At 46.2% G+C, this 13,868-nt stretch overlaps 1 protein-coding gene across 4 annotated transcripts in view; it reads left to right on the top strand.

Annotated features, from left to right (window-relative positions):
- STK32B (serine/threonine kinase 32B) overlaps positions 1–13,868 on the top strand; it is a 349,018-nt gene that overhangs the window by 219,731 nt on the left and 115,419 nt on the right. For all 4 annotated transcript variants that reach the window (XM_004432264.3, XM_087434910.1, XM_087434908.1 and 1 more), the window contains one exon: positions 7,187–7,360. In XM_004432264.3, the coding sequence (XP_004432321.1) occupies positions 7,187–7,360 (174 nt within the window). The remainder of the gene's footprint in view (positions 1–7,186; positions 7,361–13,868) is intronic.

The following is a 13,868-nucleotide window of genomic DNA, read 5'->3' as shown; positions in this document are numbered from 1 at the left end:
ATTGTCATGCGTGGTTCACACGGCTGTCCTTTAGTCTGCAAGCCTCCCAACACTTTGATGGATGACATGACACGCTACTGAAGAAGGAACCTGGCCAAGTGACCGTGGACAAGTCAGCCTCTCTTGGCCTCAGTTTCCCCCATTGGAAAAATGAGGGCGATAGTTCCCACCTGCAGTGGTTAAATAGGGCAAGTGTTGAGGGATGACCAGGGGGGTTATGAATAGCACCCCTCTTCCCAACCTGAGTTTGGAGCCAATTGAGAGACAGACAGGGAGTCAGACAAAGGGAGGTGAAAGTATTGGCGTTGTTGCTGACACAGTTGACTGGAGAACTTGGCCTTAGATCTGCATCCAAAAGAATTTGCTAACACCAGCTCTGAAATGGAATCACCCCCAAGGCACAGGATACAGGGAACACCTGCAAGCCCCCTCTCCCCAGACCAGGCCCTGCCGTGGCAGAGAGCAGACCGAGTGCACGCCCTCTGCGGGCAGATCCCCAGGCAGAGAGGGAACCTGGACGGGCTGAGCCGAGCACAGCCGCAACCCCTTCCCAATTTACTTATCAGAGAGGTGACTCCTGCTCCCTAGGTGGGAGTGAGACGGCTGTGGAGAGACGCTAGGAGAGTCACTCTCAGGCGAATAGGAGGTCCTGGTCTCTGTGCCAAGAGGAGGCCAGAGAAAAAGGAGGCTCCTGTACGCAGTGACATAAATGCATGCAGGGCCCAGTTCCCGACACAGAGCTTTCCTTCCCTGTCAACCCTCCACCTCTCATCTTTCTGTCTGAAACATCTCTCCCCAAAGCCTTCTGTGGTGGGCATAATCAACAGACTGATGTGCCACACAGAATACGGGTAATGTGGATGTTTGTGCCCCATTCATTCTTGAGTGTGTGTGATGCTCCTGGTAGTGCGCTAAATGCAGGGGGACAATGCTAAACAAGCCGTCCCTGTGCACAGACAGTTTGCTGGCTGGTGAGGAGACTAGGAGAGAGAGGGTCCCATTGCTATGAGGAAAGAGCCGCCAGAGCCTCAAGCATGGATTCTAGATTCTGGAGATGGACTATCTTGGCTCAGCTCCCAGTTCTTCCATTTCCTGGCTGTGTCACCTAGGACATGTTACCTAACCTCTCTGAGTCTCGGTGTCCAGATCTGTCGAAAGTGGCTCATAATAATACCTACCTCAAAGGGTTGTTGGGAGAATGACATGAGTTAATATACATAAAGTATATAGAACAGTGCCTGGCACCATATCAGTGTCATCTATTTTTATTATAAGGCACAAAGGAACAAAAAGAAGGACACCCATCTCAGTCTTCCAGGGTTAGGGAAGCCTTCTAAAGGAGGGAGCATTGGTCTAAATCAGGGTTTCTCAGCCTTGGAGATTTGGAGCCAGATCATTCTTTGTGGTGAGGGCTGTCCTGTGCATTGTAGGATGTTGAGCAGCATCCCTGGACTCTACTCACTAGATGCCAGTAGCTTCCCTCCCAGTTGTGACAACCAAAATTGTCTCCAGACATTGTCAAATGTCCCAAAGGGAGCAAAGTTGCCCCTGGTTGGGAACCACTGCTCTATTGAGAAGGGAATGATGGACAGAAGTAGAGAGATGGGAGTAGGGAACATTAGGAGCAAATGAGTAGTGGGGAGACAGTGAACACTGAGTCTCCTTGGGAACATAAGGTCCATGACCCAGGGCAAAAATGGATCTGCAGCAATGGATCATCCAGGGGACTTGTCATGGCACATGGCATCAAACTCCAGCCCCCTTATGGTTATCCCAAACTCAGGTGAACTATCTAGGGTGACTTCTCCCACTAAATCGCAGTTTCTGGCACAGGGCTGGGTGCATGTATTTGTGGCATGTGCATGAGCTCACTGTGTGAATTTGTCCCTGAGCACACTCACCAGGTGTTCTCGAAATTTATCCTTTCATTACGAAAACTCATCAGCGAGCATGACGCCCAGACACCTGTACTTTTGCCCCATGGAGCACTGCCTTTACATGTGGACTTTGATGCCTTCAGTCTACCTTGAGGAACATCATACAAAAAAATCCCTGTGAACGTGTTACTCTGTTTAGAGCTATTTTATGTAGATCGTTGTTCACCACGTTACAGAATGCCATCTTTATAAGAATCCAGTGGGAGAGATTTCTCTCTGGCTTCTGTACCAGGAATGATCATGCTGTTCCTAAACAATTGATTTTTTTCCACATTGACCCTGAATCCTGAGGCTGATGGTGTTTCTCACTTGGCTCTTGTTGCTGAAGTTTAGAGATACATTTATGGCCTGGTTCAGGCAAGCATGCAAGATCTTTGGGCATGAACTGGGGTATTTTTGCCTGCTTCTATTTTCTTGAATTCCCTTTTTATTCTTTGACCTGATCTATGACTTACTAATTTTTAATTCTGTTATGTTATGTGTATTTCACAAGTCACTTTTAATCCTTTTTGGAACAAGATAGGAAATTAATAAATTTTTTAAAAACAAACAGATGTTGAGTTCTTCATGCTGCTTTATTTCAATGTCCAGGCCAGGACTGATGCCTTCCCAGCTTCTGACCTTCTTTGATCTTGCAAGTTGAGCCTGATTACCCAGATTTCTCCAGAGGTCAGCATTACTGCGATAGAACGATAGAACGTAGGTTTCTCATTTGTGATCTCTATCATTTCCATGACAATGTGCAGCATTATCATGGGAACATAATTATAATTCCAATCCAAGAAGAAGCAAAGAGAAAATGACACAAGGCTGTGGAATAGCACAAAATACAGAGAGATAAATGAAAGGTCATTCTCTGTTCTCCCATAATAACATCAAGTCTCCTTGCGAATGTAGTGTCCATGGCCCAGGGCAAAAAATGGATCTGCAGCAAGAAAAAGCCATACCCGGAGCTATTGCTCAAGCTATTGTTCTCTTTGCATTTTAAATTTCCTCTTTAGAATTCATTCCCGTCTGCAAGTTTCTCTCCTAAAAATTCATGTTGCTCCTCCGAAGAGTTCTGATGGAATATTGAACGAGATACCCTTTGACATTTTAGCTGTGAATTGAGGGTGTAGAATTCACTGGTTATTAATGTAATGTTTCAATAGTCCATCAACTGTTAGAATACAGACTGAGCATCTGTGGGAGGCATATTATAGCTGATTCTTGTGGTTTCTTTAGCAGCATCTAAACCCCTCTCTCCAGTAGCAGATACTTGGAAGGACGTATCAGATGACGCTTTCAGTTCCAAGTGACAGAAACACAATGTTAAGTAGCTTAAGTGAAAAAGCACAGTTGTTGCCCATGTAATATGAAGTTCGGGGATGGTCCTCTCTTCCTGCCAGGCTGGAGCCCACGCCTCCAACAGGGCCTCCCTCTGTATTGAGGTCTCCGTCCTGCCTGACCCTCTGCAGCTTCACTCTACACATGGGTCTCGCCCCATTTGGGGCAGCAGGATCCCAGACAGCCTCTTAGTCACAGCTTCTAGCCTACAAACCTAGAGGAAGAGATTTTTGTTTCCGCATCCACACTGATCCCAGAGAGAACCCCCAGGGGTCCTGCTGAACCCACACCAGCGGCTGGAGGAGGTGCGTACACTTCCAGGTCAGCCCGGGGCATTTCTTTTCTCATCTCTTTGTTGAGGGGAAGGAGCAGGAATCCTTGGCAGCTCCAACAGGAACGTCTTAGTGAGGAGGAGAATCCAAGTGATCAGAAGTGGGAAACGGAGGGCATTATGAGACCAGACTTCCTACAAGCAAATAATGCCTCTCGTAAATGCTTCTTGCAAAAACACTTCATCATACAAGGCCAGTATTAGCATGACACCAAAACTGGGTCAGGACAATGGTAGATAAGAAATGTGGGCTAGTGTCACTTGGAACGTTACACGCAAAATTCCTAAGTGAAATATTGGCAACCTGAATCCAGTAAAAATACACACACACACACACACACACGTACACACATATACATATATGTGCGTATGTGTTTATCTGTCAGGTAAAGTTTAATCCAGAAATGTAAAGACAGTTTAATGTTAAAAAAAGCCAAAACCTCTGCACCCACTCTTGATACAAATTCTTAGCAGTCTAGAAAGCAACTTTCTTAACTGGATAAGTGATAATTATCAAATATTTACAGCAAATGATTCATTTAATGTGAAACACTTTATAACGTCCACAGCAAGATAAAAACGTCCACCGCCACCCGTTTTTTTTTTTTTTTGTGAGGAAGTTCGGCCCTGAGCTAACATCTGCCAATCCTCCTCTTTTTTTTTGCTGAGGAAGACTGGCCGTGGGCTAACATCCCACGTTCCTCCACTTTATATGGGACGCCGCCACAGCATGGCTTGCCAAGCAGCGCGTTGGTGCACACCCGGGATCCGAACCGGCGAACCCCGGGCCGCCGCAGTGGAGCGCGCACACTTAACCGCTTGCGCCCCCACCACCACCTCTTACAATCAACGTTTTACTGGAGGCCCTGGATAGTGAAATAAAACAAGACAAAGAAATGAGGCGTAAGGATTGGAAGAATATAACCTGGCAAGTTTTTTTTGTAGAAGATACAATCATCTTCATACAATAAGTAAACCCAGAACATCAGTGGAAAAGGTATATAATAACTAAGAGATCAGCCAAGTTTCTAGATTCAAGATAAACATACACAATGCTGAAATGTTCTTTCACTCCAGCAATGACCAGTTAGTAAACCTTATTTTAAATGATTATGTTCACAACAGCAATAAAAACTATTAAAATTATCAGAATATATTATTTATATATATATATATATATCAGACCTTTAAATAGAAAATTATAAAACTTTACTGGCAAACATAAAAGAAGACCAAAATAAATAGATATTTCATGTTCGTGGAAAGGTTGGAAAGTTTCAGCTTTGTAAAAATGCTAATTATCTTTAATTTGTGAATTCGATATAATTCCAACAAGAGTCAAAGCAGAGTTTTTGAAGAAAGTAGATTCATTTATTCTAAAATTGCATGGAAGAGAAAAAGTTGACCAACACTGATGGCTAGGACGATGTTGAAAAGCAAGATCAAAGAGCGCATTTACGGTGTGGGCTGTCGAGGCCATTTGTTAGCTGCTCCAGTGTGTCAAGAGCTTCCTTGTTTGATTTTCTCTCCGTCCTCACGTGGACCCAGATATGTTGACGGGATAGGTCAACCAGGAACAACTGTGTCTGGAGAAGGCCAGCGTCTCCAGCCTGTGAGCCTACCTTTCGGGGACTCCAGGGCAAGCTTTATCTTCTAACCTCTTCGTTGACATCCAGCTACTGCTGCAATGCATCAAAGAGAGCAGAGATCACATGCCAGACTGAGCTTACACTCGTCCTGAAACAGATGTAAAGTCTGGCTGGTGCCCTCCCGATGGCTCTGGACCACTCAACATGCCCGTGGGCCACCTCATTGCTGCCTTAGAGGCAGCCGTTCCACTGGACCTGAAGTGAGGCTGAAACAGGAGGCAAGAAGCTGGCCCAGGTCGCCACCCTTGGATCATCAGTGACTAAGGTGCTGGGAGTGGAGGAAGGGGAGGTGCTGTCCCCAACACCCCACAGAGTCCTGGAGAGCTGACTTCCTTTCTCCATGTGCCCCACTGCACCTCATAGAGACTCCTAGACTTGTCCCCCTGCATGGCCCGTGACTGTTGACTTAGCCCTCCTCTCCCAGGGGACTGTGCTTTCCATCAGAGTGAGGACATTTTCTGTGTGCCAGTGTCGCCAGCAGACAGCCCAATGCCTATCACCGGGAAGGTGCTCTGTAAGCATCTGGTAAGTTGATGGTTTGAGGGCACAATAAATCTCCCTCCTCCTCCTTGCCTCGATTCTAAACATGTGTAACCAGCGGGTGAGATATACAAGGAGAACTGTGACATCTGGGAGGATCCCAATCTCTGTAATACGGGGCTGGTGGGACTGGATGGCACTTTAAGTTCCTTCCAGCCCTGGAATTCCCCGTTCTGTAAGCACGTGGCTCTGTCACCTCTCCTGTGATGGAATCATGCATCCGGTTCCCTCCCCAGGGCTGCATGCCCAGGTTACAGAAACAGTGTGTGCGTGTTATAGCAGCATCCCTCCTTATGTAGTTGTAAGAGTGCTGGGGAGAGTCGGGGACCTGGGTCCTTGTCCCCACCCTGACATTGGCTCACTGAGTGTCCTCTTTCCTCTGGGCCTCAGTTTCCTCTTCCTCTTCCTCTCCAAATGAGGGGAATGGCCTGGCTGACCCAGGCCTAATATTTGAGGGTCTGAGACACAGGGTTGAGCTTCTGTGACCACATTCTGTCATTCTGTAATTGTATCTCATGGTTCCTTTATTATACTCCCCGATTCTATATTGAATGTGACAACATCTTATGATGTTGTGATTCTACTTACAACTGTTTAACACCATTCTCAGAGTCTATATAATGGAGCTTCAGTGCTCAGGAAGCCTAAATGCATTTTTAAAAAAATAAATTCAGTACTGTGTCTGTTCTGTATTGCTGGGGGAAAAGGCCACAAAACCCCACCACTCCAAAACTTAGTGGCTTAAAACCCAACCATTTTGTTATCTCATGTTGTGTGACTTGACTGGGCTCAGCGGGGCAGTTCTCCTGCTCCGTGTGCTGTCAGCCAGGGCTGCAGTGGAATATGCAGATGTCCAAGGTGGCTCGCTCCCACGGCTGCCAGGGAGCTGGCTGTCACTGGTTGCTCACCTGGGGCTGTTGACTAGAGCACCTTGGTCTTCCTTCTCCTGGCCTCTCCATGGAGCCTGGGCTCCGGCCAGGTTCTGAGAGGCAGTTTAGAAACTGCCAATTCCCTGAAGTCCTGGGCTTGGATTGCCAGAGCATCACTGCGTTCAAGAGATGCGGAAAGAAGCTCCGTGTGTGGAGTGACATGTTGTGGGGAATGGAGGAATTGCTGGGGAGAGGGACACATCTTTGGAGGCTAGCTTCTACAAGTCCTGAAAAACATCTAATTAAAGCATCTACTAAAAACGAAGTAATAGGTTGGAGCCTAGTGTTGGTTAAAATGCCCATTTGTCTGCCAGAGCCTGGAGACTAGAGCTCTGGCAATAGTGCACTGTGGCCTAGGCAACATTAGTGCCTCTGTCTGAGCCTCAGTTTGCTCTTCTGTAAAATGGGGGCGTTGGTCTTGGCATGTTGGAGTCATCTCCATGCCTAACCTTCTCTGTCCCTCTGTGCTCCTAGGTACTCCTTCCAGGACGAGGAGGACATGTTCATGGTGGTGGACCTGCTCCTGGGAGGGGACTTGCGCTACCACCTGCAGCAGAACGTGCGCTTCACGGAGGCGACGGTGAAGCTCTACATCTGTGAGCTGGCCCTGGCCCTGGAGTATCTGCAGAGGTACCACATCCTCCACAGGTAACCAGGCCGCTGGAGGGATACCTAAGGACAGTGCCTGCGGGGCGCGGGGGGCGGTAGGTGGGAAAGGAGCAGTCTGCAGCAGAGGGAGAGTATGTTCACTGAGGTTCTTTAGAAGTGGCAGTGCACGGAGGTAATAAACAGCAGAACAACTTTATTATTGCTCTTCCATTCTCCACAGACAGCCTACTCCCTTGTTACCTGCACCCGAAGTGGAGCACTCCCACTGTTTGTACCCCACTCTCTTGGTACCCCACTGCTTAGAGATGGGGCTGGTGGTTGCCCCTTGCTTCTCTGTTCCAGTTTGTCATTTGGAGGCTGGGCTTTTCTGTCCATCTTCTCTCGGGTTGGAAAGGTCACAGTGGCATTAGTTGGGAGTGTGAAGGATTCTACTGTCTTCCTTTCCGTGCACTGAAATCCATGCTGTGCACCACGGTGGATTTCTTCCTCTTGGGAAGCTTCAGTGTTGGCTCTGGGCTCCTACATTTTCTCCCTTCTAAAGCCCCCATAAATTGACAGTAAGGAATGTTTGAAACATGATAAATCCACAAGGATGGGGAAACCTAAAGAGAAGACTATAGCGAAACATTGGGCGGATTGGAAAGAAGATGTAAACTTAGGTACCAAATGACTTAGGATACCAGGAACTGGATTTTAAGTTGTCACTGGGAAGAACCAAGGACTGACAGGCATTAAAGAATCCCGCAAAGGCTCAGGAATTGACAGTAATCAGCATCTATGGAAGGAGAGTGGGGGTAAAAAAGGCTAAAATAAAATGAAGTGTTTGAAAGCTTTTTAAGAAGCATTGAGAACCCCAGACCTGCTCACCCATTCTGAATAACTGGATGACTACCTCTTCCTCGCCCAAGCCGAATACTGAAGGTTTGTCCCTAAAGAGAGTAAAAGAGAGAGTGTCTGGATGGAAGGACATCAAGCCTCCTTGATTTGAGATACTGTACTGGAAATAGCAAGTCTGACTAGACATATCCATACCAGATGCTGAAATAACAGCCTCCCCCCATTCCAGCCGGGCTCAGAGAGTGGTGTCTCCAGGCTTTCATCCTCCAGGCTGGAAGCTTGAATGATTTTAATGGGGATGTGACTGAACCAAGAGGAAAGAGATAGATTGTGACGACAGATGTTCCCCATGACACCTTGGAGTGTAGTTCACAGCCAACAAGCCCCACTCATTTGCTGTAAGATCCCAACTAGGTTAGTGACAACCGAAGTTTATCAGACATCCAGGGAATCTTCTCACATGAACATTGAGATCCAAAGAATCAAATGGAAAAAGAAAAAAAGCTTGGAATAAACAGAGACTCAGCAAGGAGAAGAAACTGTCAATAAGTACGATCAGTATTTTCAGAGGGATAAAAAGAGTTTTGCAATTGTAAAATAAGAATTACTGTATTTACTTAAAATTCAGAGAACAAACATCAGAGCTCTTATTTAAAAATATGAAAGTAGAAATTAAAAACTCGAAAGATGTGTTGAAAGGTAAAGTTGAGGCTATCCCTCATACAGTGGAATAAAAAGACAAATAGAAAATACGAGAGAAAACATAAGAAAATTAGAGGACCAGTACAGTCATTTCAGCATCAGAAAGAGAGAGAGAGAGAGAAGAGAGAAAGCATAGGGGAAGAAATCATCAATGAAATAATTAAAGAAAATCTCCTGGACTTGAAATACATGCGTTTCCAGATTGAAAGGGCTGCCAAGGCTGCAGTGCGATGACCAGAAACAGACGGACATCAAAGCAGACCTCAGATCCGATGAGCCTCCACAGAAGAACGAGGGTCATAAAGGCTGAGGAGTCAGAGGAGTTTTGGATTTATCAAACACTAGAAGGCAGTGGAGACATGCCAATCGATCAAGTGTGAGAGTGTACGTCTTCACAAGTTCAGGATCTCAAATAATGTACCTCTCATACACCTTTTCTCAAGCAGCCATTAGAGAATGAGGTGGACTCCACTAAAATCAAAGGATACATGAAGAAGGAGGAAGAAACAGAATACAGAAAGCTGGAGCTCCAGGGGAGGAGAGAGGGCTGGGAAACCTCCGGGAGATGGGGACGGGGGCTCAGGGGTGTCATGTGCCGAGGGTGTGGACCATGACCAGCTCTGATCAGAGGGGACCAGGGGACCCTGGGAGGACTTCTGCAGGAGGAGTGAGCTAATAGAATTCCTGATGCGTCTGGCTGCCTTGAGAGGAGCTTTATTTAGTTGATAAGAAATCTGAAGTTGAATAGATGAAAAGTTCAGAACAAAACCTCAATAAATAAAAGACAATTATTAACTCCAAGGAATGCAAGTGCTGTACAGGACGTGGCCTGTGCACGGTACCGTTTACTTCATGAATCCTCTCTGTATAGCATCCTTAATCATAACCACCTAAACCCTGAAAATTGATCTAACCAAAAATACAGTAACACTCCATTGAGGAGATGGGGGATGAGAAGGATGAGCGTATCTCCTGGGGGCCAGGGGAGGAAAGACTGCTCAGTACTCATCTTCCATAGTGGGAGCTAACAGAGATAGCCTGAAGCTGAAAGGTCAAGGAGGGGTCACATACGTGTATCATTTAGAGATAAGGAGTTAAGTACCAAAATTCTATCCTGAAAGAGATGAACGGATGGAGAGGGAGAAATGGGGGAGACAGTGATAGGGATTGTTACTGTCTTGTAACACAACTGGCAAAACTATTGCTTGAATTATTTGCATGTATAATTTTGATACAAATAATAGCAAACACGACAAAACGAAAAAGAGGTAAAAGGGGGAGGGGGAGGGGAGAGAAGAGGAAAAAGAAGGGGAGGAGGAGGAGAACAAGAAAGAAGGGTAGCAGCTTGGTAGTACTAGTAATAGTAGTAGTGGTAGCAATAGCAGTAATAGTAGCAGCAGTAGTAGAGGTAGTAGTAGTGGTAGTAATAGCAGCAGTAGCAGTAGTAATAATAGTAATAGTAGTAGTAGTAATAGTAATAGTAGCCGTAGTAGTAGTCTCGTAGTACCGGGATTGCTCCCTGTGATGCACAGAGTATTTCCTGAGGGCCCATCGTTCATTCTCTCGGTGGTTCACTAGCTTTTGCACGCAGGCCTTCCGGCTCCGGGATCTGCTTGTGAGCGCTGTGCTCTATTTGTTAAGGAAGGTCACTCCAGGCCAGAGTAGCCTCTGTGGGCTGGGCTTCTTTGTAGGTGCGGAAAGGAGCGAGCTCTTTACCAGTCTGTTATACAAGTGTCGTTCATGAATGATCACAGCCACTCCTGCACCGGTGTGCCATAGATGATCTATTTACCTACCTTCCCCCGGACACTGAGTCGTGTGGACGTTGGTGAGAGGGATGCCAACTTCCCAGAGCAGAGCCAGGGATAGACCAGCCAGAAAATTGTCACATCAGAGCATGGCGGCTGGGACCATTTCGTTATATTTCAGCAAATGTTGTTAAATCGCTCTGTGTGGGGTCATCTGCCCTCAGACTCCAGATCTGCCTTGGAGAAAAGGAGCTATCCAACAATTTCGGGAAATTTTTACAAGTCCACTAAGTAAATGGAATTACCATTTCTAAAATGATAGGCTTGGCAGAGATTTGAGTCAGTCTTATTTTTCCTCCATATGGTTCAATAAATCCCTTTTTCAATGTGTATGTGTACAGACTTGAAATTATGCGTGTCTGTACACACTGTGCACAGGGATATAGGATAATGCTGTGCAATGTTTTCCGTTAATTCAGCAGCTGAATTTATAAATCCCCCATTGTGTATGTGCTAGACATTTGATGCCGTATTTTATACAGAGAGATGGATGTTGCTTCTTTGAAAGTGGCCACACTTGAAAGTGATGGGATCATTCCACAAATGCAAGCCTGGGTTGGATTGCCAAGAATTTTTATCTTTCATCTTGGTGGATTTGGGCAAGTTGCTTAACTCCAACTACTTAAATTTTGGACCTCAGTTTCCTCATCTGTAAAATGGTCCTGATGACACCCATGTCACTGGGCTATCAGGCAAATTTCGTGAGAAAAGGTTCATAAAGGATTTAACTGTGCCTGGCGTCTTTTAGGTGCCTCGTTCCTCTTTCCTTCGTCTGGGCGAATTGACTCCGAAACCGCATATTTAATCTTTGTTACATTCTCAGTGGTGACAAATCTCCATCCTTCGAGGATGGTGTTGTAGATCTGTAGAGAATAAAAGGTATTTCAGAGTATAACCCAGTGAGTTTGAAAATGCCCAAGCAGGGAAATATCACTGTGGCTTCAAAATGAATCATTGTTTTACAGCAATTAGAAGACTTACTTTTTAGAGCATTTGAGTTGGCCCTTCATTCTTTCAACAACTCTCAGGGCCAAGTGGTGTGCCAGCCCCTGGGAAGAAAGTGATGATAGGGCACTGCGCCCACACCCGACCAACTCTCCCGGATGGAAGAGGCAACTGTTGGAGGAGCCGAATTATTGCAGTCCTGATGACGACCCACTACTGGGCGCCACCCAGTGGCCACGGAAGCTCAGAGGAGGGCACCCAGCCCAGACTGAAGGGGAGGTGGGGCACGGAGGAGGCCGGGAAGGCTTCCTCTGGGACGTGTGTCTGTGATTTGCAGGACAGGTAGGAATTAGCCCAGGAAAGAGGAATGCGGGAGGCACTGGGCAGAAGGGCTGGACTTGAGAGGCCTGGGCGGGCAGAGCCTGCACTGGCCAGGTAGGCAGGGAGCACGTCCTGAGGACTGTGCTGGTGTCATTTGTTGATAGGTTGAAGCTTGGGAGTGACGTGGTGGTCCAGTTGGTAATCGAGAACGACCCTTCTGAAGGCCCTGAAAGCTCCTTCCAAGAGGGTTCTTCAGCCAGGGCAGGGCTACCAGGTATCCAGAAGGGACGAGTCATGCAAAATCAAATGAATACCAACAATGACAGTGAATCAAGTTGATTGTGTCGGCACTACTTTAAACTATATATATACATCTATACATACACGAGTGTATTTACATATATGTATGCATATCTATGCACATGTGTGTATATACATATACAAACACACACACAAATATCATCTCACAGCACTAAAATGAGCTAGGAACTGTAATTATCCCCATTTTGCAAAGAAATTGGGTGACTTGTCCCCTGGCACACAGCTGGCAGGTTGTGAAACCAGACTTCAAACCAAGACACTCTGACCCCAGATCCTGGGCTGATAACCACCCAGCTATACTGGTTCCTTTATTGTTCAGATTGCACTAAACTGGTTACAAAGTGCTTGGATGAGCGAGCGTGCCTGCACATATAAGCATAAAAATAAGCACATATGGATCTCGTCGACTCGTCGCAGCCACCCCCAAGGAAGGCTCTATCCCAACGGTGTGCTTGGAGCAACGGGGGCTTCTGTGGTTAAGCCCCTGGCCCGAGGTCACCCCGCTAGTGAGCAGTGGAATTGGGGCTCTAAGTTGGAGTGTTGACTTGTCATCAAAGGCTCTCTCTGCCACACCTTGCTGCCTTCCCAGACACAAAAGGAAAGCTAAGGTTATTTCCTTGCCAAATTAATATCCCGTCCAGCTTACCCACAGACAGAGACAGAGCGGGGACAAGAACCCCTTCTCCATGGGGCATCTCTGACCACCTTTGATCTAAGCTGGGTTCCCACACCATTCCCTACCTGTTCTTTCCCAGAGCACTTTGCCTACGTCCTTCCTGGCATGTAACCCCAGTTGGTGGTGACTGAGTCATTTATTACCGTTTCTAGGCAGCCACAGAATAGAGCTGCCTGTCTGTGCGTTCCCTGAGGGCAGGCATCTTTTCTACCTGGCTCATCTTCATATCTCCAGCACCTGACACACTGCCTGGCACAGAGTGAGTGCTCCATAACTATTTACTGAATCAATGAAGAAATCATGAGTAAAGGAAAGAGAGACAGGCCTTACTTGATATTACTTGAAAATACAAGTACACGTTCTATAAGTCAATATCCATAGCCTTGCACTGCTTCCTATAGCTTTTCTGCCCAAATATCCCTTGATATCTGAGGAGCCAGATGCTTAAAAGTTTCTGGTGGGGCCCAAAGTAGCCTGCCACAGCATGAAATTCCTTTGAAATCTCATGTTTGATGTTAAAAATTTCCCCAAGTTTTACATTCCACTCCATTATGTAGTCATGGTTCTTTTCATACATAAAGTGATGCTTTAAACTATCTTTCATCAAAAAATAAATGAAATGAAAAATACAGGCTTCTCGGAGTCTCCTTAGTCAATGGCAGATGCTGTTGCATTACATCTCTCAATTTGGGGAAAATGAGCTGATTTGAAGAGAGCCCACAGCTCAGGTAATTCTCTCCTCTGTCTTGCTTGTGTGGATCCAATCCAGTCACATAAATACGAGCCTACAGACGGCAACCATTTGTCCACTGTTTTGAACAGAGTAGTGATCTACATGCTAATCAAAGTGGGTTTGGTGCAACATTTTCAAACTTCTTTTCTATCAAATTACTTCAAATTATCAAGTTACTTCTACGAAATTGTGATCTGAGAATGC

This window comes from Ceratotherium simum, chromosome 8 (assembly GCF_057802395.1).
Source record: "Ceratotherium simum simum isolate JZ-2026a chromosome 8, ASM5780239v1, whole genome shotgun sequence".
Taxonomy (NCBI): Eukaryota; Metazoa; Chordata; class Mammalia; order Perissodactyla; family Rhinocerotidae; genus Ceratotherium; species Ceratotherium simum.
The sequence above is the reverse complement of the archived record's forward strand: the minus strand, read 5'-3'. Positions and strand labels throughout refer to the sequence as shown.